Raw genomic sequence first — 24,303 nt, forward strand, 5'->3', positions numbered from 1 at the left:
AGCTAATAATGTTTACAATAATCTCAGCTAGCTCACAATAATGCAAGCTAATAATGTTTACAATAATGTCAGCTAGCTCACAAAAATGTTAGCTAATAATGTTTACAATAATGTCAGCTAGCTCACAATAATGTTAGCTAATTATGTTTACAATAATATCAGCTAGCTCACAATAATGCTAGCTAATAATGTTTACAATAATGTCAGCTAGCTCACAATAATGTTAGCTAATAATGTCAGCTAGCTCACAATAATGTTTACAATAATTTCAGCTAGCTCACAATAATGTTAGCTAGTAATGGTTAAAATAATGTCAGCTAGCTCACAATAATGTTAGCTAATAATGGTTACAATAATGTCCTCTAGCTCACAATAATGTTAGCTAATTATGGTTAAAATAATGTCAGTTATCCAACTAAGGTTAGCTAAGAATTGGTTGAAAGCTAACTTTAGCTTTTGTGCCTTACAACCTATGTTGTTTTGCCTTGAAATGTGGTCCCATGACCCTCTACATTCTCCCCTCAGTTGTATTTTTAGGTTTGATCCCTCAAGAAGCAGTGAAATAATTGCAGTTTTTTCTCTACTTTTCTACATTTTCCAAACCTGGAACACGGTATTTGAGCTTTACAACCTGAGAATGATATCATAGGAAAATGGCTGTAGTGTAAATATGGAAGAATAGTGCCTAATAAATGTAGGACACGCCCACAAATTAAAACACAAAAGTGTCACATGCAGAAAAAAATTCTAACAAGACGAAAAGAAAATAAATATCATTCAGTTGGCATTTGTTTCATATCCTGCCACAGACTTACATCTCCATTAATGAGAAAAGCTAACCCCTCCCATGTCTAATCCCTCACATGATGACATGTCAATCATCTCATTATTGGGTCCTGCCCAAAATTAGTAGATAAAACACAAACTTCAACCAGTCTCCCTCTTCCTCTTCTTCACTTCCTGCGTGCACTCCCTGGTCTCTTGATCTGCCACAGTTGATTGTGGATGGTCAGGGCGTCCACGCTGACGGACACGGACTTGGCGGGGATGACAGTGAACTGCTTACGGTCCGAGCTGTATTTGTAGAGCTTGTCAATCATCTTCCGGGCGATCATGCGCGGACCTGTGCCTGTGAACTTGATGATCTCTTCTGTGTCCGGTGAGTAAGAGTAAATGGCGCGGAACTGGCAGCCACCGTCTCTGAAGAGGATGATGAGGTGATTGGACTCGCACTTTTCCAGCTCCTGAGATCAGTGAAACAGACAGAAACATTTATTTTTAAATATGGGAAAACTTGAGTGAGGAATGCAAATGTGAGATGTGGATTATATATTAGTTAATGGCTGAAAAATGTCTTAATATATCTAATCACACTGACCTCCAGAATAGCATTCTTCTGGGTCTCATTGACCCTTCCAGCCAGACAGCAGTGAGCGATGGCGTTGATGATGATTGGCTTGTTGGACTTGGAGCTCGGCTCCTTGAAGAGTTTAGGACCTTTAACAAAAAGAAAAACGTGAAAATGCGGTAAATGCATACAAGTCTGCAAGTGTTTTAAGGAATAGTTTTGGAAGGTATGTGTAAGAATTAAATGAGATTGAAGATTGTTTCTGCTCTCATTTCCATGCACATTGTATAAAGCTGGAGCTAGCAGTCGATTAGCTAAGCCTAGCATACAGACTTGTGTCTGATGTAGTGACTTCCAGCTATTTGCCTAGCAGCCTTTAGGTAAAGACAAAATGGTCTGGCCAATAAATAGTTCCTGACCTGAACATATCCCCTCATAGAAACCCAAATTATTTTGCTTGCAAGAGTGGCATCAATCTTCTCATAGGGGAGTAAGGGGGCTATTTCTAAAATTTCCAATTATTTATTTTAAGCACGAGATAAAATAATTTGTTTTCTTTTGCGTTGGCCCTGACATTTTCTTCACATATGACTGCTTTGTGACTGTTAGATAAATACAAGCCAGTTCTGCTCACCATTGTACTCCATTGAAGTGATAGAAGAGGCTATAGAGCCGTTCTCCCAGTCCCTCTCCATGTTCCTGCTGGACGTCCTGCTCAGCATGGGGAACGACTCCATGGAGCACACGGATCCAGCCCTGGAAGACACGTTTCAAGATCGATCAAACACGGATACACACGAGGTGGCAAGAAATGAACTCCTCCACAATTACACGCAACACAGGAAGTCTCACCTCTGTGACTCCGCCCCTCCAGAGATGACACTCTCGGGCTCAGTCGCTAAAGAAAGCGTCGATCCCCGATGACTGGAGCTCAGATCGGCTGAAATTGACAGAGACAACAGTTTAGATACGCTAACTTTTCTGTGCGCCCATTCGACCTCCTTTTTCCACATGAATTCCACATGACAAGCGTTGACCCAAATTCATTATGTAATCTTGGTAGTAATACAACACAAGGGACAGGCGCTTAGCAACAGGCAGGAAACCAAAATGACAAATGGATCATGGAAGTCAGAATCAGTAACTCTGAGCACGGTTATCACATATCACATCATGCAGAGCAGGTTAGAAGGTTCACCTCCCCTGCAGCCTGCTGCTGAGCCCTTCGCCCTGTTCAACATGGACGCCTTCAAAGAATTACCTGCATAACACACATGTATACACTCAGAGGGTGACGATGAAGTGAACTACACTGATCATACACACACACAACAATCAGATGGTACAACAGCATGTAGACAAACACACTACTCTAACAAATAAAACGTGGAGCACCAGACAGAAATATCCGCTGTGACATCACTAAAGTCGTTCTTACAGGTGGTGGATCCTTTAGAGAGGCTGTTGGACCCTTCGCGGTGCAGCGATTTCGGCCGGCTCCTGCGGGATTTCGTCCGTGGGCGGGGCTTAACCAGGCCCTGCTCCTCCATCAACGCCTGCTGCTTCCTCCGCAGGTATTCCTGCTTAATCAGCTCTCGTCGAACCTTCTCCTCCTCCTTACGGACTCGGTCCTCTTCTGCCTTACGCCTTGAAGAAAGAAAAGAATTTGACTGCATGAGAACAATACGCCACTGCAGATACATCCCAGCAGAGTGTGAGAAACTAAAACTTACTTGGTCTCATCACGTTTCACCTCGCTCTCGGCCTCTTGCAGTTGTTTGCGTAGTCTCGCTTCTTCAGCCTTGCGTTGCTGCTTAAGGAGGAAGGCAGCACGACGTTTGGCCATTTCATCCTCTGCTTTCTCATCATCCTGTATGATAAAAAGAGGCACCATCAGTCAATTAGAAATTACTCTTCCGGAGGGGAATTACAGTTGCAACAGACAGGACGTGAAAGGGCTTCCAGTCCACTTTGTGCTATCTTTTTCGTTGGACTTTTAACACAAAAGCTTCAGTGAGATTTAATGTAGAGGTTTCAGATTTCTAGGAGTGGCAAACGAGTCAACAGCACTCAAACTCCTGCTACACGTGCGGCTATGAGTGCAGCAGGGAAGCTAGCATCGTTTGCAGCTAACAACCCTCAGCTAACAAGCGTTTACTCTTCCTAGACTGCTCTCTTTATAGTTCACGATATCACAGAAGCCCTTGAAGTAATGATAAAAACAGATTCTAGATCCATTTTTTAATTTATTATACGCTGCTGTTTCACAGATGAAAAAAAGAAGAGAAAACAATTTAGATCTTACACCAGAATCAATATTTTGGCCTCTCAGGGCTTCCGTACAAGTCCTGAATTTTACCTTAAAGAAGAAGCCTAACACGTTCTTCTGCTCGCCTTCTGCCGTGCAGTCTGCAGCATCTGCGCTGCCATCCTCCAGAGGATCCTTGAGCTCTGACAGGTCCACCTCAATCAGTTGACCCTTGGCCTTGGTATTCTCATCTCCTGTCACAGCCTCTTTTCCTGAGCTGGCTGCATTGTTCTCCTCTTGTTCTAAGGGAGACGTGGATGTACTGGAGATGGGTTGTGAGTGCTGTGATTGGGTTTTGTCCGTTCTGCTGCCGCGTTGGTTGGACTCATCGTTGATTCTGAAGGTGGCCTTTCTCTGAATACTTTTTTCGAACCTGGAGCTCTCGACAGCACTCTCTGAATCCTGGTCTCCACATGAGTCTTCTCTAGGAGACGGAGACTTGATGGAGGCCACCTTGCTGTTGTCTCTGCTCTGTTTCTGCTCCAGGGTTTTGTTGCGTTGACTGGAGCTCAGCTTTGGAGGACGGCGAGCAGGGGCCGAGGTGCTGCCACCGATATCTACAAAGTGAACTGCAAACGATCTGGAGTCCGAGGTAGGGGATGCTAATTGCGTTGTGGTTGGGGGTGTGCTTGGGATTGGGCTTGGGCTTGAGTCCACAGGTTCTGGAGATGACACCACGCGCTTCATCAGCATGTCTTGCTGTAAAGAGAGCTGCATCATCTGGTGCTGGATGGAGCTGATGGCTTCATTGAGTAGATCGATGGAGTGGGAACACTCGTTCAGGTCAGGCTCAGGTTCTTTATCAGGAGACATGACGTTCAACCTGTTGTCTCCTTTCGCCTGTCCTCCTTCTGGTGGACCTGCCTTCGTCTGGAACTTGAGAGCATCAAGACACGAGTCGTCCTTGCAGGACTGGGTCTTAACTCGACTCCTGTCAGGTAGCTCTGAGGATTGGGAGTGTTTCATAGGCAGGGGAAGGGTGTCGCTCCTCCCTCCACCCTTCTTAACAATATTCAAGAACGCAGCCTTCCCCAGCTTTAGTCTCTGCCGTGCTGACAGGGTCTCCATCTTCTTCTTCTGATACTCGATGGCGCGTCTTTGCTCTTCCAGCTGCATGTGAAGTTGCAGCAGCTCTGAAGGCACAACTGGGGGACTCACCGCCAAACTCTTCCCCAACACAGAACTGGGCTCCTTCCCAAGCCAGCCGGAGGTGCAGTCACTCTTCAGTTGCCAAGGAGGGCAGGGGGTAACCTCCGAGCCGTCTGGTGTAGTTTTCTGGGAGCTGCTGGTACTTGAGAATCCATCACGGAGGCCAAGTTTCAGGAGCTTTCTCTCCGCAAAGCTGGTCATCTTGACACTGGTGCTTCCTGAGGCGCTGCAGCTGCTCGCCCAGGATATGGTGCTGAGGCAAGGGCTCGATCGTCCGCTGTAGTCCTCCTTATCATCCCGCTCTGTGACCTTTGAGTCTTCTCTCAGTTTGGCCGACTCTCCCTCTCCAAATTCAGCCACCTCTCCCTCCTGTAAGTATCGTCCCTTTACTCTCTTTACTATCTCCTTAGTCAGCTCCATCTGATCCTCCTCCTCATCGTCTTCCTCAAGGTCTGCAATGTCGGAGTCAGAGTCGAGGCCTACGTCAAGGGCAGTGGAGTGACGCTCTGGCTCTCCTGACAAATGAAGAAAGAAGCCTTGGGGTTGCTGAGAGATGCCTACCGATCCCTCGGTGGGCGGCCTGAGAGATCTAGGGACTGATTCTACAACAGGAATTGGCGTGAAGGTGTTTCTGTTCGGCTCGACTTCAGGGGCTTTTCTCTGGGAGGGCCTTGGGATGTTGGTGGATGTTTTCCTGACAGCTGCGGCCCCTCTGCAGCGACTCTCACCGCTCTCCTCCTCCTTGTTCAGGCTGATGCTCTTCTCTTTGGCTGGCTTCGGGACGGCAGGCATCAAAGGCTCCAGAAAGTAGCTGTCCGCTTGGTGGTCGAGAGTGAAGGGTACCGTGTCAGAGCGGGGGGAGCAACGAGCATTAAAAACCCTCGAGGCAGTCGTCGCACTCGGGATCTCCAGCTCATCCTGCTCCATGTCACTCCCAACTCGACGCCGAGAAAACACAGACGGGTGAATCACAGCGACCAGCTCCTCCTCTTCTATTTCCTCCTCCTCATCTTCTATGCGCATGTGACTGAGCAGGCTTTGACCACTGAGTCTGTGTTGAGCGCCGGGGCCCAGTATGTGTTTGGGAGTGATGCTCATTATATTGGAAGCCAGGCTGTCTTTGCTGATGGAGCGAGCGAGGCTGATGCTATCTGCATCGTCCTCCAGGGGGTAATGCAGGGCGTAGGGCACTGGCTGGGATAAAGGCCTGGACAGGGGCGGAGCGATATCAACGATTAATGTGATATAAGGAGCATGAATCATAGAATTGTTATATTTGTACCTGTACCTGTTGTAATCACTCTGCTCACCTCTGCCTTCTCTCTGGCCAGGCGAGTATGGAGCCCTGATGCTGCCCATCCGAACGTGTCACAGAGCCGGACCTCTTCCTCAGATCTGCACACAGAAAATATGCTCCATGTTCAACGTGCAACATTTGTTTTAGAGGATTTTAGTAATCTACACTTGGGGAATTAACTCCCTAGATGTAAATTGAAGACGTTTGTGATAGAAGAGCAAAGTGAAAAACTTTCTAATGCAACAGAAATGTTTTAACTCATTTTTTGTTCAAAGAATGCATTCAAATATGGAAAATACAAGAACAGCTCAATAAGATCATAACGTTCCTCCTGCTCTCTTCTCTCCCCCTCTCACTTTTCAGTGTTAGAAGATCTTTGTTTGTCTCTGGAGGCAGCAGAGCCTGAGTAAATTACCTGAAGCGCTCTCGTCAACCCCTTTCTGTTGCCTCTGTCTCAGGGGCAGCAACGAGTGAGACGGGCTTAATGAGCTTTGCTTGGTGCTGTGAGGGAGAAGACAAAAGTTTTAAAAGTTAAAAGTGGAGAGATTTTAGCTTCTGAAATGTTATAAAAATGTAAATTTATTGAGAAAACCTTTTAATGCTAATGTAGTGTGATTTTACAATTCAAATGTTTGGGAATATATTAACATATTTTAAAGTGATAATCTCGAAGATTTTCATGTAAATAAATGCCTGTTAAGTCTCTATCTATCGCCAAATGAGGTAACACAATGGTGATTGAGCCTATGGCCCACTGATGAAAGCCTTTGCATTTGCAGTATTATAGACTGGGTGCGACATTCGCGCATTCGAGCTAAGCGGCTGCTTTTCCGCTCTCTGCAAGTGTTGCAAGTAAACAGTAATCTACTATGGCTGAACAAACAAAAAAAAGATGGATGACTACAGATACAACTTCAAAAATAAGTGAAAATCCAAAGAAAAAGAAACAAACTCGACGCTCAGATGAAGCAAACAGTCTGAAAAGGAAAGCGACCGTCAGCGAGGAAAAACATGAGTTACAACCGGAGCCAACCGTGGACGTCACACATGCAGCACTGTCTGGATATCTGGGAAGCGTGCTCCCGCAATTACCGTTTTTTCACCATAGGTGCCGCCACTTAGATCTTCGAGATTATAACTTTAAAATGTACAGCACACATAGCGGCTGTGATCTGTTCTGAAGTTCCACATTACAACCATACAATTGTACAAATAGAAAACTATGAATGGAAATAACAAAGCACAGTTAAGGCGTGAGGCCTTTCGCAGAACAGTGATGAGAAAAATAAGCACATTATACATAAGTACACCTGTAACTGTCTCTGTCTGGTGTTACTGTAAAAACAAAGTTACTACATTGTACCTGAGGTCAGGGCTCGGGGGCGTGGTCAAGACGTCGGCAGAGTTCGATGTTGTCATGAAACTACGCTTGGTGACGTTGGAGATGGGAACATGGGGTCGTGAGCCCTTAGGCTGCAGCAGCAACCTCACTACAAAAATGGTAGATGGTGCATTTAAGCATTAAAAAGAGATCCAATAACACCGTTGTTAAAAAGAGCCACAAGCAGTTTAATGAATGTTATACCATCTCTGATCTCCTGCAGGTCCCTGGGCTGAACAAAGTCCGGCTTCACGCTCTCAAACCACCAGAAGAGCTCAGCGATGAAGACCATGACGTTGCTCTGCAACACAAAGTGAAAGGTCAATAGGAGGACATGACATTGTTTTCATATTATTTTCAGGTTGTTTCAGTCTCACCTTTAGAACTGGTGGAGAATACAACATGTCCTCCGGCTTCAGATAGAAGCATTTGTTCAGGTATTCATGAGAAAACTCCTTAAGTAGCTGGATGTTGTACACACTGTCTGTTATGGAGGGGACCTCCTTCAGACAGATATCTGCACAGAGAGGACAGCAATGGTAAGCACTGTAAACTGGAATATTTAAAGGTTGAATTAAGGCCTGTTATATTTGTTTCTTTTGAGAGACTTTAGGGGAGGATGTTTGGCTTTTTGCTGCCCTTGCTGAGATGTGATGATAGTACTCGGATATCTGGACTCTAAATATGAGGTTAGAGCTCAGAGGCTGCTCACTTAGCTTAGCATAGAACCTGAAGCAGGGAAAACGGCAATCCTTGTTATCAAAGAGGTGCTAGTGACTAATTTACTTAACTTTTACACATGATAACCCTGTAGATGAGCTGGCTCTCGCTGCCCATCTAACTACAAGTTTGAGCTGTGGGGGCCGTTAAAAGCCATGTGGTAGGGTAGGTAGTATCAGCTTGGGGTTAGGGTTACCCCCTACCCTCGCCTAAATCCCCCATCTTCCTTACTCTCTCTTCTCTCGTCTCTTCCGTCATCAAAGTGAGGGAGTAGGGGGAGGTAGAGCGAACAGCACGATCCAGCAGGGGGTGAGTGCTAGCCCCGGGCAGGGCACCTCACCTTGGCTCTGCCTTCCCCGTCTTCTTTCTAACAGACCTCTCTATATTCTTCTCTTCTCTTTTGTCTTTAAAACATTATTGTAGCATCGGCATTGTGGATACCTGGAGCTCGTATGAACGGAGCCTGGGTCTGTTGAAGTGGGCAATGCTGCTAGGGTTGCGGTGACCACTATAAGTATTGGGATGACGGCACAAGATGAGGGGTTACAGCCAGCTGGGCTATCTGTTTCCCTCCGCTTCCAGTCTTTAAGCTAAGCTACGCTAACAGTTTAGCTCCATATTTAGCGTCCAAACTCTCGACATGAACGTGAATAATGTCCTAAAATGTCAAACTACTCTTCATATAACCTCAGGCAACAGAGCAGATGACTGTGGCTCTAAGGTGTGAACATCCGTCGATCCTGTGCTCTAACTGTGCAGAGTTACGTACCTTCCAGTCGAACGAGGTCGGGGCAGTAGAAGTGGACCACAGCCAGCAGAGCCGTGCCGTCGCACACATCCTTCAGCAGGTCGTCCAACAGAGGGAAGTGCTGAAGAGTCCGACCTGACAGGTGATCTCTGCGGTAACGCACCTACACGGCAAGGCAGAGCGCGAGTTTTAACAAGCTACACACATTTATGTAACGAAAACACTGACACCGGCCCACTCGTCACACACAAACAAACAATTTGTGACTTTCTTCGACTCTTTTTCACACTTAAACTGTAGATTATCTGAACCTGACATTAAGTGCATAATGGCCTGTAATTATGTGGTATCAAATAGGTCAGATGCAGCTTTGCAAGATCTTAAAAGGCGCATCTAGTGCACTCTAGCAAGGATTTACTGCTCTCAGTTAAGCTAATGGTTAATAAGACTTATATGGATTTAGTTTAGAAGCATAAAGAAATGATAAAAAGGAAAACAATCAGGGATGAAATGAGGAACAGGTCAAAGGTGAGTACATTACCATGTGAGAGAACTCCACAGGCTCCAATAAACAGTGGGTCAGAGCATGCAATATATCAGGCTGGTGAGGGGGAGAAAGAAATGATTGGGAGGAGGTTAATGAAAAGAGGAAAGATGTGAGTGGATGAGTGGTCTTTTTTTAAACATGCACACTGTTATTCGGACAGGTGGGTGTACGGCAACAATGGGTTGAACAGCCTGATGCTTCACAGAGAAGAACAGAAAGGGATGATGGATGTTGTGGGGGAGGAAAGGCGATGAAGCGAATGCTCTGCTATTGAAAGTTTTATGAGCTTGTTGTTCCTTCTTTTTGCCACCAGGAGGCACTGTGTTATCTTCCCTGTAAACATCAAAGCATTCATACATCACTTCGCCCTCTGTAATACTTGTTTAGGCTTCTTTGCTGCATATCTCATCATCATTTTTGTGCTGTCTGACCTGACACTGACACAGACAGGCATACACCCACACAGAGGATTCTAGCGGTTGCACTTACAGGTACAAGCTTCCAGTACCATTTGGAGGGAGACTAGTATCCAAGAGGCAGGAAGGGGAGGAACGTTTGGGGAGACACAAAGAGGAAGAGCAGCAGACAAAGTCAAGGATCATAAACAGAGACGAGAACATCAGATCATCGTCCGATTTCATGGAGAAAGATCTGATTTTAAAGACAGCTGGAGGGTTAGGCAGGAAGAGTCAAACATTTTACAGGGACGAGACAGTCCAAAGATGTTTGTGTACATTTCAATAAGAGTTTGATTATACTCTAAACTCCATTACCCTTTAAGAAGCAGCCAAATGAGACACTGTCCTTACACTTGTCATTTAAAGGGACAGTTCAATGATTTTCAACCTCAGTCCTATCATGCTATTATGGGGAGCTAATGTCATTATGGTTTCCGCTTCTCTTTTTAGATGATCAAGCGGTATATTCTCGTCGTATTTCGGATTCTGTACAGCTCTGAGCCATTGCCTGCAACGAAACGGCAGTATTTAATTCCAGCTTCTCTCACTGGGCCGTTCCTTTCAGAGGGAGGGGCACAATGCATGCTGGGTGTTGTAGGAATGTAGACTGGGCAAAACCAGGAGCTGTTTGTACAACTTTCTCCACAGCTATTGAATTGCTCCTTTAACAGTTAATCTTGGGAGAGTTGAGTCTAATTTTGTTAAATAAGCACACAAATTAATATATGTTTTTAGATTCAGCTGGACGTACATTTACCGAGGTTATCTTGATGTCTGATCTCTGTTCCAAAATAAATCCAGTCAGAAATAATACAGACAAAAGGCTCCTTCTAGCTGCAGAACTTCCCTGAGAATCATCATGTTTTTGTGTTCCTCAGTATCAAATTAATCCAGTAATAGCTGTCAGTACATCCATGGGTACATTGCAAACAGGAACTGCTTATAGTTAATTCGGCATACTTTTAATCGTGCCTATTTCGCAAAGTGGATACAAGTATAGAGAAAAACAAATAGGGATCAATTTACAGCCCCCAGCTTCACACCCCAAAGCTCCAAAAGTATGGGCTCTTTAGTTCTAAAACAACAGTTCAATACAGTTAAACTCTCAAATTAAGACATTTATCTGAAGGTCAGAGATAATGATATCATCACAAAATGTTAGTTTGATCCTAATCTGCGATCCGAAGGTGAAGGTGACTAAACCTGCACACCTGACACTTAATGCACCCAGTGAGGAAACGATGCATGCATGTAAAATCAGAGCTAGGCGGCTAGAAGTACAATGAACAAAGAGCATCACTAAAGAAAGACACTATTCAACAGAGAGGAAGCAGACACAGTGACAGACAGGGAGTGAATAAAACAAAGAGACACACAGTGCCTTACCTTCTGGTGACTCGGTGAATCAAGCAGATGTTGCTTCATTTTCAGCTCTTTTTCCATGATCTCCCTCATCTTAATGTTCACCTGCAGAGACAAAGATGTTGTCGGTCCACATAGATGAAAGACAGACAGATGCAGAACATTAACAGGAGTGTTTTTTTTACTTTGTTGATCCAAAAGATCATGGCGTCTTCCAGGTCAAAAGGCAGCTCCTTGGAGGCACTGAAGTTGGAGAAACGCTGGATGCTGGACACCACCTTCTCTATGCTGATCATCTCCACGATGTAGGCCATCATCAGGGCGTCGATGAGGTGGATGTGGGAGCTCTGGAAGGACACAGATTATATGTCATCTTTGAGCGTGACATCGAGAATACATTGTACATGGTGAATCTGTATAACAACATGGATATATGGTTGTACAGCATTAATAGTTGTATTTGTTATGTGTGCCTTTCTTTTGACAGTAAGACCATAAGAGATGCTCCATCGCTGAGTTGCCATGGAAACAAGGCAGTACTTCCTGACTGAAACATTCAGACTTCTAACAGCAGCCAACACGTGAGACAATTACTTTTTCATTCCTGTGTGACTCACACACTGTTTTGTATGTGTGAAAAAGGCCAGGGGCAAACTGAAGCTGTACAGGATGAAAGTGCGAGTGTGTTGCTGGAAGCTTGTCCCACAGTCATCTTTCATTGTTAACTTGTGCTTAATACTGAATATCTGGACAGTCGATTAATGGGTGTCAAAGAATCTATAACACGTGAGCAAAGACAACATTAATAAAGTGACACATAAACACAGCATAAATGTGCTTCCTCTCAGCCAGCCTGTTGCCTTCCGATTTGAAACCTGAATCTGATTTGACGAGTGGGTACAAAAATACTTGTTGATTTTTTTGGTTCATTTTGTTTCATGAATATTTCATGTACACACTTTAGAACCTGCAAAGCGCTCACATCCACTGGTGCATTATTTATCCCAAAACTCTTGGCTCATATTTGGTTCTGGAAAGCAGAGTCACAGTGTGGGCTGAAAGTTCACTGCTGCAGAGACAGCATACCTGATTTACATAAAAGTTTTCAGACTCATTTTCTAATCATTCTTAAAAACAAATTAATATATTTTTGTCCACTTGGGGGCAGTGGAACAACCCAACATCCTTTATCTATACTGCTTATCCCAGCTGTCTTTGGGCGAGAGGCGGGGTACACCCTGGACTGACCGCCAGTCAATCACAGGGCTGACACCGAGAGACAGACATGCTTTCACGCTCACATTCACACCTACAGACAATTTTAGAGTCACCAAATAACCTAACGTCTTTGGACTGTGGGAGGAAGCCGGAGAACCCGGAGGGAACCCACGCATGCACAAAGAGAACATGCAAACTCCGCACAGAAAGGCCAACTACGTCCTTCTAGCTGTGAGGTGACAGTGCTAACCACTGCACTCATACGGCACCAGTGTACAGCCCCCCAACATCCACATACAGTATAATCACAATATTAAAGTTGCTGTAGCATATGTTGTTAGCAAACACTAGCTATAACACATTAAAGGGGAGGTATTGTGCTAATTTCAAGCTTTGCATTGGCCAAAAAAAAACCCATAGTGATTTAACTAAGCAAATAGGTATTTTCCATTGGAAAATTACTGCAGTGATTAATATGTTTCAGCTGGCAACAAGTTATTTAACCCTGACTGATGCAGTGAGTAGCTTCTCATTTCTTATACAACCATGACGGAAGACATATCCTGTGGTCGTGGAAAGGATGTGACTGTGTTTCAGAAGGGTCAAATTATTGGCCTGCATCAAGCAAAGAAAACAACTAAGGAGATGCTGAAGCTACTCAACCTGGGTTACGAACTGTCCAACACATTATTAATGCATTATTAAAACCTGGAAGGATAGTGGTGAACGATAATGCGGTCGGAAAAAAATCCCTTAAACGCTTGATGAAATCAAATCGTAAAAAATCAACAGTAGAACTAATAGTGGAAGTAAGAGCATTTCCACACGCACAATGCAAAGAGAACTAAAGGGATTGGGACTAAACAGCTGTGTAGCCTTAAGAAAACCACTCGTCAGTGAGGCTAATAGGAAGAAAAGGCGTCAATTGGCTAGGGAGCATAAAGATTGGACTCTGGAGCAATGGAAAAAGGTCATGTGGTCTGATGAGTCCAGATTTACCCTGTTACAGAGTGATGGGCGCATGAGGGTAAGAAGAGAGGCGGATGAAGTGATGCACCCATCATGCCTAGTGCCAACTGTACAAGCCTGGGGCGGCACTGTTATGATCTGGGGTTGCTTCGGTTGGTCAGGTCGAGGTCTAAGATCTTGGCAAAAAATGAATGCAACTTTGGACAGAAGTAAATGAGACATTGCATAAGCTTATCAAAACGATGCCAAGGCAAATGCGTGCCATAATCAAAGCTAAAGGCGGTCCAACGAAATATTAGAGTGTGACTTTTTTTTGGGCCAGGTATATCACCTTCTTTTAGCTCTGATTTATTCTCCTCCGACCCCCGAGGGAAGTATCTCACTCTTTAGCCAATATATGCACCACTGTGTCCACTAGCTAGCCACTAGCTTTGCCAGTCTACTCTTTGGGGCAGGGCAGGTACAAGTAAACATTTTTAGAAAAACAGTTTTAGGTTTTTAGATACCAAAGGAAAGAATATCAAATGATTTAAAACGGCTGTCACTGCAATGAGTTGATCTAGTAACTTTGCCGGGAATGTTTTTATGAGACCACAATGTGCTGATTTGCTCACAGGTCAAACATAGCCAATGGGCATCTTTAGAACACATTGGGCCAAGTTAAAACACAATGTACAACTGTATTTGCGTATGTTTATGTGGGAGTTAAAGTTGAAGTTGCTCTGAAAATAGACAAGCGGTGACTACCCACCATCTTGATGGGAGAGGAGCTGAGGTCCAGATCAGAGACAGGTGTGTTGTCTGCCTGCAGGACATAGATGCCTTTCCTGGACAGGGCCTGCATGACAGACTGGTGGCTCTGGAGCGAGGCAGCCTGCTCAGCGTGCAGGATGAGCCCACACACCCGGCAGTAGAGCTCCCCAGACAGCAGCAGGCGGATGATGGGGGGCTTGATGTGCTCCTGCTCATACTGGTCGGTGTAGAAGGGGTCTCGCAGTTCTGCAGGGATGTGATCTGTAACGAGCATAAATGTAGCTTTAAATCAATGTCTGATAAACATTCAAGGGACATTCAAGGTTAGCGTATCTGATGTTTTATCCTATTACATTTGTATAAAGTGAGAAATCACACCACTCATCCGCTCACACACTATTTTTGTGCACACACGTGTCGACCAATCACTCACCATGTTACATAACAGAGAAGCTCCAAGGACACAGACTCTCAGGGTATTAGACTGTCTAAGAAGAAACCATTGAAAGAGGAGAGCGCTGAGGCAAAGTCAATGGTCAAACAACCAGCCAGGTAGCAACTCTGAAGGCTGATAGGTGAGCCACAGGCTTTAAGCCAATGAGCTAACAGGGCTTAGAGGTGAAGCTTAAGCTGATGGTGTTGTCCCAGCCAGCCTGGTGTTTACCTGCTCATGGATATACACATGGGGCAGCTATTTTTATATGCCTTGGGCATGTTAATCCAGAGTCAGCACCTGAAACACTCACGTAATTTAGCTTCCTGTGCTTTCTGGGCAGAGTCAGGCAGGAATACATAGGGAGAATGCTGTATGATAAAGTAAGCTAGCTGTATAGTTGTGAATATGGTGAGGTGAGAAATTGTAATCAATTGTAAGTTAAATAATTTATTTCTAAAACAACAATTAAAATTATAATAAACATTTTTTTTTGGGAGGAAAATACCTCCTTTAAAGGGAGATTTGTCAGGTACAAACTTAAGTTTTGTCATCACAGAAGTGTTTTTACCATCTAGATAGGCCACTACCCTCCAGCCAACACAGCTTAAGGTGGCTGCTCACTACCCAGACAACATTGTAAAGTTGGCAGTTGCTGGTTGCAGTCTTTAGAATGTTCCAGAAACCAACTCTACACTGCCCAGACATTAGCTAACTGGACAGACTTTTGTCGCCTACTTTTTTATTATTTAAGTTTTTGGTTTATTTTACATGGACCAAGATCGTGCGTACTGATGTTAAAAAGGCGCACACTGGTTCGACTTCCCACGCCTCCACCAAACCCATCTGGACATGTCAAACTCAAACAACTCCATTGGACAAGCACCGACAAACACAGTCGGTTGTTCGCGCTTGTCTGGGCAATGTGCAGCCACAGTTCAACATTTTTCATTTTCTACCAAGACTTGAAAAATTAAAAGATCCATACAACTCTTATGTCTCCTAGCTTAGCATGAAGCTACAGCTAGCACCCAATTATGTTAAAATTGTAGGCTTATGAAGTGCTGGTAGTTTTTATTATTATTTTAACCTTTAGTCTGAGTCTGACCAGCTGTTTCCCCCTTCTTCCAGACTTTATGCTAAGCTAGGCTAACCGTAAGCTAGATCTAGCTTTATTGTGAGTGCACAGGCGTGTGTGGTATCAATCTTCTCTTCTAACTCTTAGCAAGAACGTGAGTAAGTGTATTTCCCAAAATGTCCAACTATTGATTAGACAGTAGAGCAAGCCATAAAGGCTGCCAGCACATCGATCGTTCTGTGCTGCTTTCTGGCACTACTTTGGCCTACAATAAGAACTATAGCTGTGGATACACGCAGTTTCATGAGAGATAATGGTCATTAAGATGGATTGTCCGTTTGTTTTGCTATAGAAGCCTTGAAAAGAAGTTGCTTGTGAACACACACACTTAAAAAGAGTACGAATGATGATCCATCGATAATGAACCACTTAACAGAACATCTCTTCTCCTTCTCCTTCACATTAGAATCCAGCTGACTGAGATGAACAGACAAAAAAGACATCCATTAGTGGAAAACACACACACACACACAGCAGGCTCACATACAGCTCAATGTGAAAACCTTAGCTGTGATTTTCACAACAGACTGCTTGCTTGGCACAGTCTACCTCCAGTATCTATCTCACTCTCTGCTGTTGTGCAGCGCTGCCATATGGACATCATGATCATGTGAGAAAACGCTCATTATACATCCTCCCTGTTTTTCTCTCTATCCGTCTCATTTGAATTTCTCTCTACAAAAACAAAATCTTTCATGTCTGCTTCCTCTTTACTCTACCACTTCCTCAGCCTCAGCTGTCCAAGAATGCCCCCCTCTATCCTCCCTGGTTGCCGTGGAGACTGCGATGGGGGATGCCAGCGTGGCCGGAGGTGGGGGCTGGGTTGCTGTCCCGTCTCCTCACCAGGGCCTGTTCATTGGATCGTTTTATGCTCCCTGACACCAGGAGGTGGGTGTGTGTGCATGTGTGAGTGGCGTGAAGAATTGGAGGGGGGAGGCGGGAGCTCCTCTTTAATCCTGGTTGCTAATTCTACTTAGATATTTATTATCCACCTGATCCACGCGTTAAAGCCCACCCTGGTGTGCATGTGTGCGGGGGGATATCAAGAGAAGGGGGGGGTGCAGGGGAGGCCTTTGTTCCTATTCTCTCAGACAGAAGGTCAGATTGATCAGCAGAGATCTTGCTGACAGTCAGGGCAGAGCTGTCAGACTGTGGGCTCTGCAGGGGAAAGCCACAACGGCTCTCTGCAATAAGAAGGCTTAATGGAGACTTCTGCAGAAGACAGTGTGGTGGGGAAACATAGCCTTTAAGTCGATGCACCCAGCAGGGAGACTTTTAAGTCTGACCCTGCAGAAAAAAAAGGAAAAGATGGCATTTCCAGGCAACCTTTAAGTCCTTTCGTCAAATGAAACCACTTCTTTTGATGTGTAGCTCTTCAAAAAGCACTCTCTTATTTTAACGTAATGTTTATATTCACAGATACGTTAATGTAGAGGAATATTTTCAGACGTTTTCTATATATTTCCACACTCACTATGTTCAGGTTTGATCTGATGTCACTGGTACTTAATTTCAGGATGTGTTGTGACAGCTGTACCTCAGATAACAGTCTGTTAAGGACATCTGCAGTTCTAAAAGATTGAAAGCAAGTATATAATAAAAGCCATCCATTATCTATACCAATTATCCTGTTCAGTGTCTCGGGGGTGCTGGAGCCTATCAGAGCTGTCGTTGGGCGAGAGGCATGGTACACCCTGGATAGCGCTGACACATAGAGACAGCCTTTCACGCTCACTCTCACACCTACAGGCAATTTTAGAGTCACCAATGAACCTAACAAGCATGTCTTCGAACTGTGAGAGGAAGCCGGAGTACCAGGAGCGAACCCACAAGCAAACTCCACACAGAAAGGCACACTTCATTCGAACTAGGAACCTTCTAGCTAACCACTGCACCACCGCGCAGCCCTCTAAATGATCGGCAGACCGGGAGTCGAACCTGCGATCAGGGCGTCGAGGACTGTAGGCTAATAAGGCTAATAAAGCTTCTCACATCAGGTCTCTGTAAATGTTTGTTAAATGCACAGTATGTAATTTCTGCCACTTTGGGGTCTCTCAATTAAAACAATAACAAAAGACATGGTTTGATGCCGCTGTGAAGCAGCGTGGGATCATGGGAGATGCTGTCTGCATGTTAAAACAACTAGCATTGCCAACTAAAGTCAACCTGAAGCAATTTAGGCAGGACGAGTTGGTGTACTCATGTTTATCCAAGTTTCTTAATTTAATTCTAATGAATTAGCCGCAAGTTAAGTTAGCTTATGTAAGCTAGCTAGACTTACTTCCTTACTTGAATCATCCTGTGTTTGCGACGGAAATGGACTGTGGTAAACACTGATAGTGTAAGCACACAATCAACAAAATATATAACATAGGTTTAAGTCATGCTAATGCTAATTACACAAATTAAAGTTTAAGAATCTATTTAGTCTCTAATGTAAAATAAACATAAAATAATAGCCCTGGTTTCTAAGTTATAACATTTAGAACATATTATCCAAAGGCCTTTATAATAAAATCAAATACATTAAAGGCCAATAAAACAGTCCAAACAAACACTCCTCCAGGTCCAATCCCATTAAACACTTAAACATGTGACTGCTGACTTTCACACCCGCACACACGGACAGTGCAGTCATCCCAGCACTGCCGTGTTTGTCAGTTTGTGCTCTAATCTAATGAAGTTGTTTTGGAACTTCTGTCCTTGCCAGTTCCTATCAATGAGTGTGTTTCGTATCACAGAGAACAATCATTAAACAGGATAATGGAGGTTTTAAAACAGGAACACACTGCTGATAAGTTTCTGGATAATTGGCTTTGATATGATTAACAAGGAAGTAGCATTGGAAAGCTTTTTAATCCAAATATCTGGAAATATTTTGCCAAGAAGAAATGAACTATAATATCCAGTGTATTCATAAGGTTGAAGCCTGTTAACCAAAATATTATATACTCAATCCTCATTCTAACGTGCCACGGTAATCCCTAGCCTCATGTAAACTCACATAAAGATTATTCCAGTTCTTTGCAGTGATATTAAGAATTTCAATGTCACAAAAGTCGGAGCAGTGGCATTAGATCGGTACTAGGTCCAGTCGATACCCTGAGTTAAGTTATTGGAATCAGTATAGAGAGAAAAAAGTTGGATATTGGACCCTTTGTCAATCAATAAATCTGAAGACACCATATCTTAATATAGACATTTTTAAACTAGTTTCTAAAATGTATGTTGACAAACTGAGGAAGAAAATGATAAAATCTCAAAGATTTTCATTTAAATATATGTCTGTTAAGTCATTATCGCCGAATGAGGTAACACAATGGTGATTGAGCCTATGGCCCACTGATGAAAGCCTTTGCATTTGCAGTATTACAGACTGGGCGTCTGTGGCGATGGAAAAAACACAAGCGGCACCCAGTTAGTGACGCGTTTTCCATCACCCAGCAGTGGTTGGTCTGCCAGAGAGGGTAGGCTGGGTGCTAAGCGGCTGCTTTTCCGCTCTCTGCAAGTGTTGCGAGTAAACAGTAATCTACTATGGCTGAACAAACAAAGAAAAGATGGATGACTACAGATACAACTTCAACAATAAGTGAAAATCCAAAGAAAAAGAAACAAATTTGACGCTCAGATGAAGCAAACGGTCTGAAAAGGAAAGCGACCGTCAGCGAGGAAAGTCAAGAGTTACAACCGGAGCCAACCGTGGACGTCACACATGCAGCACTGTCTGGATATCTGGGAAGTGTGCTCCCAGGTGCCGCCAAAGAGAACGAAACTGAGATCATCGAGATTACAATTTTAATTGAGGAGGAAAATAAATATTGGTGTCAGCACTCCTTTTAAGCTCCCAGTTGCTGTTTAAAATCTTTGCAGGTCTATCCACTTAATTCATTTTGGAGCAGCACACACTCGGTAAAGAGCTCGATCTCCCAACAGGCAACATCTACACAAGTTAAGTTTTGATATCTACAGAATGGAACAGCAAATATGATATGGTAAGAACCTGAACCACTTCAAATTGGTAGTCAAAATCTCTCAGAAATAAACCCTTGGCAGGAGCTGTAACCGTAGGTCAAGATGTATGTTAAAAGTAATCTCCTAAACTTCTAATATACAATCAAAGATCCTAGGTATGGAAACTTGTAGCTGTTCCAGCAGGGCTAAACTGCATCAGCACAATCCAACTGAGCCACATTCTCTACTGTAAGAAAGACAGCTTGTATAATTATCAAGACGTACAACACTAGTACTGTCCTTTCTGTGTGTAAAGTAAATAAGATAGTGTAGTTAGTGCAAATCAGTCTCTTGCTGTTAAGGCTCCTGAGTGTCCCTGGCACACTGACGTCAGCAGGAGCCAATCACATTAATGAAAGCACGAAGCTTGACGGAGGTGATGGTTTGGCGTTTGTAACGGGCATTTGATCTCACGGCCCTGGAAAACAGTGTGTTGGGTAACACGCAGGTGAAGCTTTGATCAGTGAGACAGAGGTCAGGATATTGCCGAGATTAGCAACATTAGCAGCATTAGCACTTAGAGTAAAAGTACTCCAGCTGTCAGGAGATTAATGTGAAATCAATTAAAATGCCATCCTTAATGATAAACTGCTATTGACCTCACCACAAGCTTTGGATTTCAGAGTTGTATTCCCCTCTCAGAGTCACTGTACTGAGTCATCCTCTGCAAGACAGCTCTGCAGGACACTAAAACTACAGTACCCATAAACCAGATATGATGATGAAGAGTTCCTGAATGACTGCCTCTGTGTCTCTCCTTCCAAATGCCTCGTTGTCAAACTGATAATAAAGTCACAGAGACGCGTGGGCTCGCATGAACAGCACAGCTGACCTCCTGCTCACACTCCCCCGAGAGCAATCATTGGGTGACACCGAAACCCACATTCTAGGAGAAGTCATTTCCAGACATGATGTGGAGAGAGAGAGATCTTTTTGAATGTTTCAGTAGATCTCGTCAGAGCTTTCAAGGCTAGTGACCTGAGTGTAAAAGAGTTTGGCTGATCACGAGATGTCGGTCTGAGTCTGTACTCACTCACATGAAGCTCTGGACTATGATGTCATTGTTAGACTACTTTTGGTCTGGAAGTTTGTTTACATTTTTTTGACAGTGAAAAAAGCTGAAGATAATGCAATTTTTGGACCTTATACTGACAACACTCTAATTTCCCATCATGCCCTTTGTACATTTGACTGCATTATCTCCTAACTGTTGTTAATAGATGTTTCCTGCAGAAAAGTAGATGCACAATGTTGTTTATCAAATGAGAGTGACTCTCGTGAGGTTAGTCACCTAGTAACGTAATTAATCTTGAAACGAGATGCGTAAGGACATGAGTGGTTCGATGCCTCATATAAACAACAACGCATGTTAAACCTTGGACAGATCTTTAGTGTGTTCACAAGTTCTACCAGTACTACGCTTGAAGATGTCTTTTCTGTTGAGAAAGACATTAACTAGACACAACTAGACATTAATTGATGAATTTCAGCTCTAAGGATAACCACAACAACCTTACGTCCATTCTTTTGCATGTCATACCCCTGTCTCTCTTTGCCCATCCTACTGTCTGCACTGCCCGTGTAAACTCTCCTAAACTAAATGCAAATAGATGATCTTTAAATCTTCTTATGTGCTGCTAATAATACATGTACTTCAATAAGGTAGCTAGGCTCTTTATAGATATTATGTTAAAAACTTGTGATTTTTCTCTTTGGTTAATATAATATGTAGGGATTCAGATTGCCGGTTTCGATACCGATATATTAAGCACAGGTTTTTCCCACCTAATTGCAGAAAACATCAAGTTTCCCTTGTAGTGGAATTGATATCATGCCTACTCTTATTGTAGTGGCCAAAAACTGCCATGAAGCAGACATCTTGCACCCTTCTTCACTCTTGATGGAAGAGGCGTGTTGCAGGCAGTGCGCGAGTTAATGTCGTAGCGTTACGTCAAGCTTCTTTAGGGAATCGTCTAGCGTTTAGGCATAATTAAAGCGTTGTTTTATAGGCGGAAAATATTGGCATTTGTCATTGTCATTTTCAAGCCATAATCTGCAGATACCGATAACGCCGATAATATTGTGCATCCCTAGTTATAAGTTTGTAATTGCTTAAGTTGTAGGATTTGCTTACAGCCAACTCATCAAACAACTACAGAATAGTGTATACATACAGCACAAATGCCATATTTGCTACATCCAAGTGCAGATAATTACCCTGGGCTACAAAGCTATACTAGACAAACAGCATGAGTTCAGTTAATGCTCATGTATTCCAATGAATGAATACATGACTAAAAACACATGACTACCATGAGACACATTTTTCAAAGTGTCACCAGTGAGAGACAAACACAGAGAGTATCTTACCTATTCCATAGGCTTTGGCAAACAACCAGCGGAGATTTGCGTCTATTTTGGCTCTTGCAGAATCGTAGAGCTCCAGCGGTACGACCTGAGCCTCCATGCTTCCTCCTCCTCCTCCTCCTCCTCCTGCATCATCTGCTCCTGCTGCTGCTGCTCTCCTCCAGGTGCTGTCCCTGCCAGCACTCACCTCCACATCCATCCTGCACGGAGAGTTACATTCACATCCGCCAGCATTACATCATCGATATGACGAAGAACAACAACCAGGGCCTGGCTCTCTGATGGCACCTGCTCTGGTTATGGCATGAAGATGATACCACACATTCATAAGACCTTGTTTAACCTGCTGGTACTGCAGGTGTCTGAGCTGTCATTTACTATTAAACCTAATGCCACGATAGCTATTTCTAAGCACTTTTAAATCCCACCCTAACACCATTTATTGCCAGTTTTAATTTCTTAGGATATAAATGAAAGAAAAGCAACACTTTAAGAGAAGAAAAAATGCTGCTTCGGGGTTATTTGCTACCAGAAAAAATGTGTATATTAGCCTCTTTTAGCTTTAGCTGCTGTTAAATGTTTTTTCATCTAGGTCCAGTCGAGGGTGGACAGTTGACCAATGAATGACCTCACACAGTAACATAGCAACATTAAGTTAACAGTATAATAACGTTAGCAATTAGCTAAACTGCGTGCGCGCACACACACCGAAATTAACGCCGAAAAAATGCAAAGACTCACCTTTAAGACTGCATTTGTTCCTCTTCACAGCTCTGAGATGGATGTGTTGTTATAAAGCCGACATGCTGGCCCTGCTTCAGCTTCAACAGAGGAATAACAGAGGACTCCTCCCTGCCCAGCGAGACAAATCTCCGGCCCGGCCTCTCAGGATAAAGCTGCTGCTGCGGCTGGGCGCTGGTGGTGGTTAATCCAATAATAAAAAATCTGTTTGGCAACCATCCGGAAGTCTGTTTTCGAGAAAATTATTGATGTCCAAAGGCCGGCTGTTTCATATCGAGGCTGTCATCGCCTCTGAGTGACGACCAGCGGGTGTAACGGTGCCCTGTTGTAGGAGCCTGTCTCTATGGGGACGGCTGTGATCTTCTGTCAGCTCGGCTGCAGCGCATCTGTCCACCTGCTGGGGGCGCTGCAGGTCTGTACACAGGAAGTCAGAAGGCACTAAACCGACTGAGTATGTAATGTAACAACACTGGGATGAAGTTAATATAATAAGCTTGTTCCATGTTTTTTTGTTTATAATTTTTTGTTTTTTTGTTTTTGCTGTTTTTTGTTTTTAACAGGCCCTACAGTGTTTAATACCAAATTAAGTAATGCGTCACAATGAAATAAATAATCATATGAATAAATAGATAAAGGTTAAATGACACGTTATTAACTCAAATCGTTGTTATAACGTCGTTGTTGTTTATTTCTATATCTATTTTATTTTGTAATAGTTGTGATAGTTGTTCTTACCAAATAACATTTTTGTATGAAATATAAAGGAAATAGTGCATGACATCCAACACTACCTTCAAAATACAAGAAATAAACTACAAAAACTATACAAAGATTTAAAACAGACTGTATATTAAGTGTATATGTAGTTGAAGTAGCCTATAAGTATATCATAATACTGGTTACTACTGCTGCATGAGACGGTAAGGTACATTTTCATGTTATAGCTTTGAAGATGCAATAGCTGCCACTGAAATTTAGATGTAGAAGTGGTTTAATAGGAGAATACCCAAGTAAAGGGCAGGTAGCTTAAAAGTGCACAGTGCTTGAGTAGTCCACTTTATGTTCCAATTTCTTCCTCACAGTGAGGAGTCCTCTTATGTCTTTTTCAGCCTGTAACTACATGCACACACACTTTTACACACTGCACCACACTCCTACTATCAGCCACAAAGCAGAGTACTTACAATGTCCAACAATGTCAGCGTATTTTGGTCAGCACCATGGACAGCAGTACACTGATATACAGCTTGCAGCTTTAATGCCCAATTATCAATAGGCTTATCTAAAACAGGTATTATGAATGATACAGTTTCATTCATCACCACCTATGGCCCTCATTGAATAGTTGTGTGAAA

The 24,303-nt window shown here is 43.5% G+C and overlaps 1 protein-coding gene across 1 annotated transcript; it reads right to left on the reverse strand.

Moving 5' to 3' along the window:
• Positions 1-251: 251 nt before the first annotated feature.
• On the reverse strand, positions 252-22,983 carry camsap1a (calmodulin regulated spectrin-associated protein 1a). The gene is made up of 19 exons (XM_069673120.1): positions 22,949-22,983; positions 22,211-22,407; positions 14,257-14,519; positions 11,504-11,665; positions 11,343-11,423; positions 9,988-10,020; positions 8,973-9,114; positions 7,861-8,000; positions 7,688-7,784; positions 7,466-7,592; positions 6,518-6,603; positions 6,116-6,200; positions 3,708-6,012; positions 3,082-3,218; positions 2,787-2,995; positions 2,201-2,288; positions 1,983-2,104; positions 1,379-1,497; positions 252-1,244 (listed from the first exon to the last, which is right to left on the reverse strand). Exons 2-19 carry the CDS (start codon positions 22,404-22,406, stop codon positions 954-956), a joined length of 4,683 nt encoding a protein of 1,560 aa, XP_069529221.1. The 5' UTR covers position 22,407; positions 22,949-22,983; the 3' UTR covers positions 252-953.
• Positions 22,984-24,303: the final 1,320 nt, after the last annotated feature.

Source organism: Semicossyphus pulcher, unplaced genomic scaffold (genome assembly GCF_022749685.1).
Source record: "Semicossyphus pulcher isolate SPU_LCO1_2020_fin unplaced genomic scaffold, fSemPul1.0.p SCAF_22, whole genome shotgun sequence".
NCBI lineage: Eukaryota > Metazoa > Chordata > Actinopteri > Labriformes > Labridae > Semicossyphus > Semicossyphus pulcher.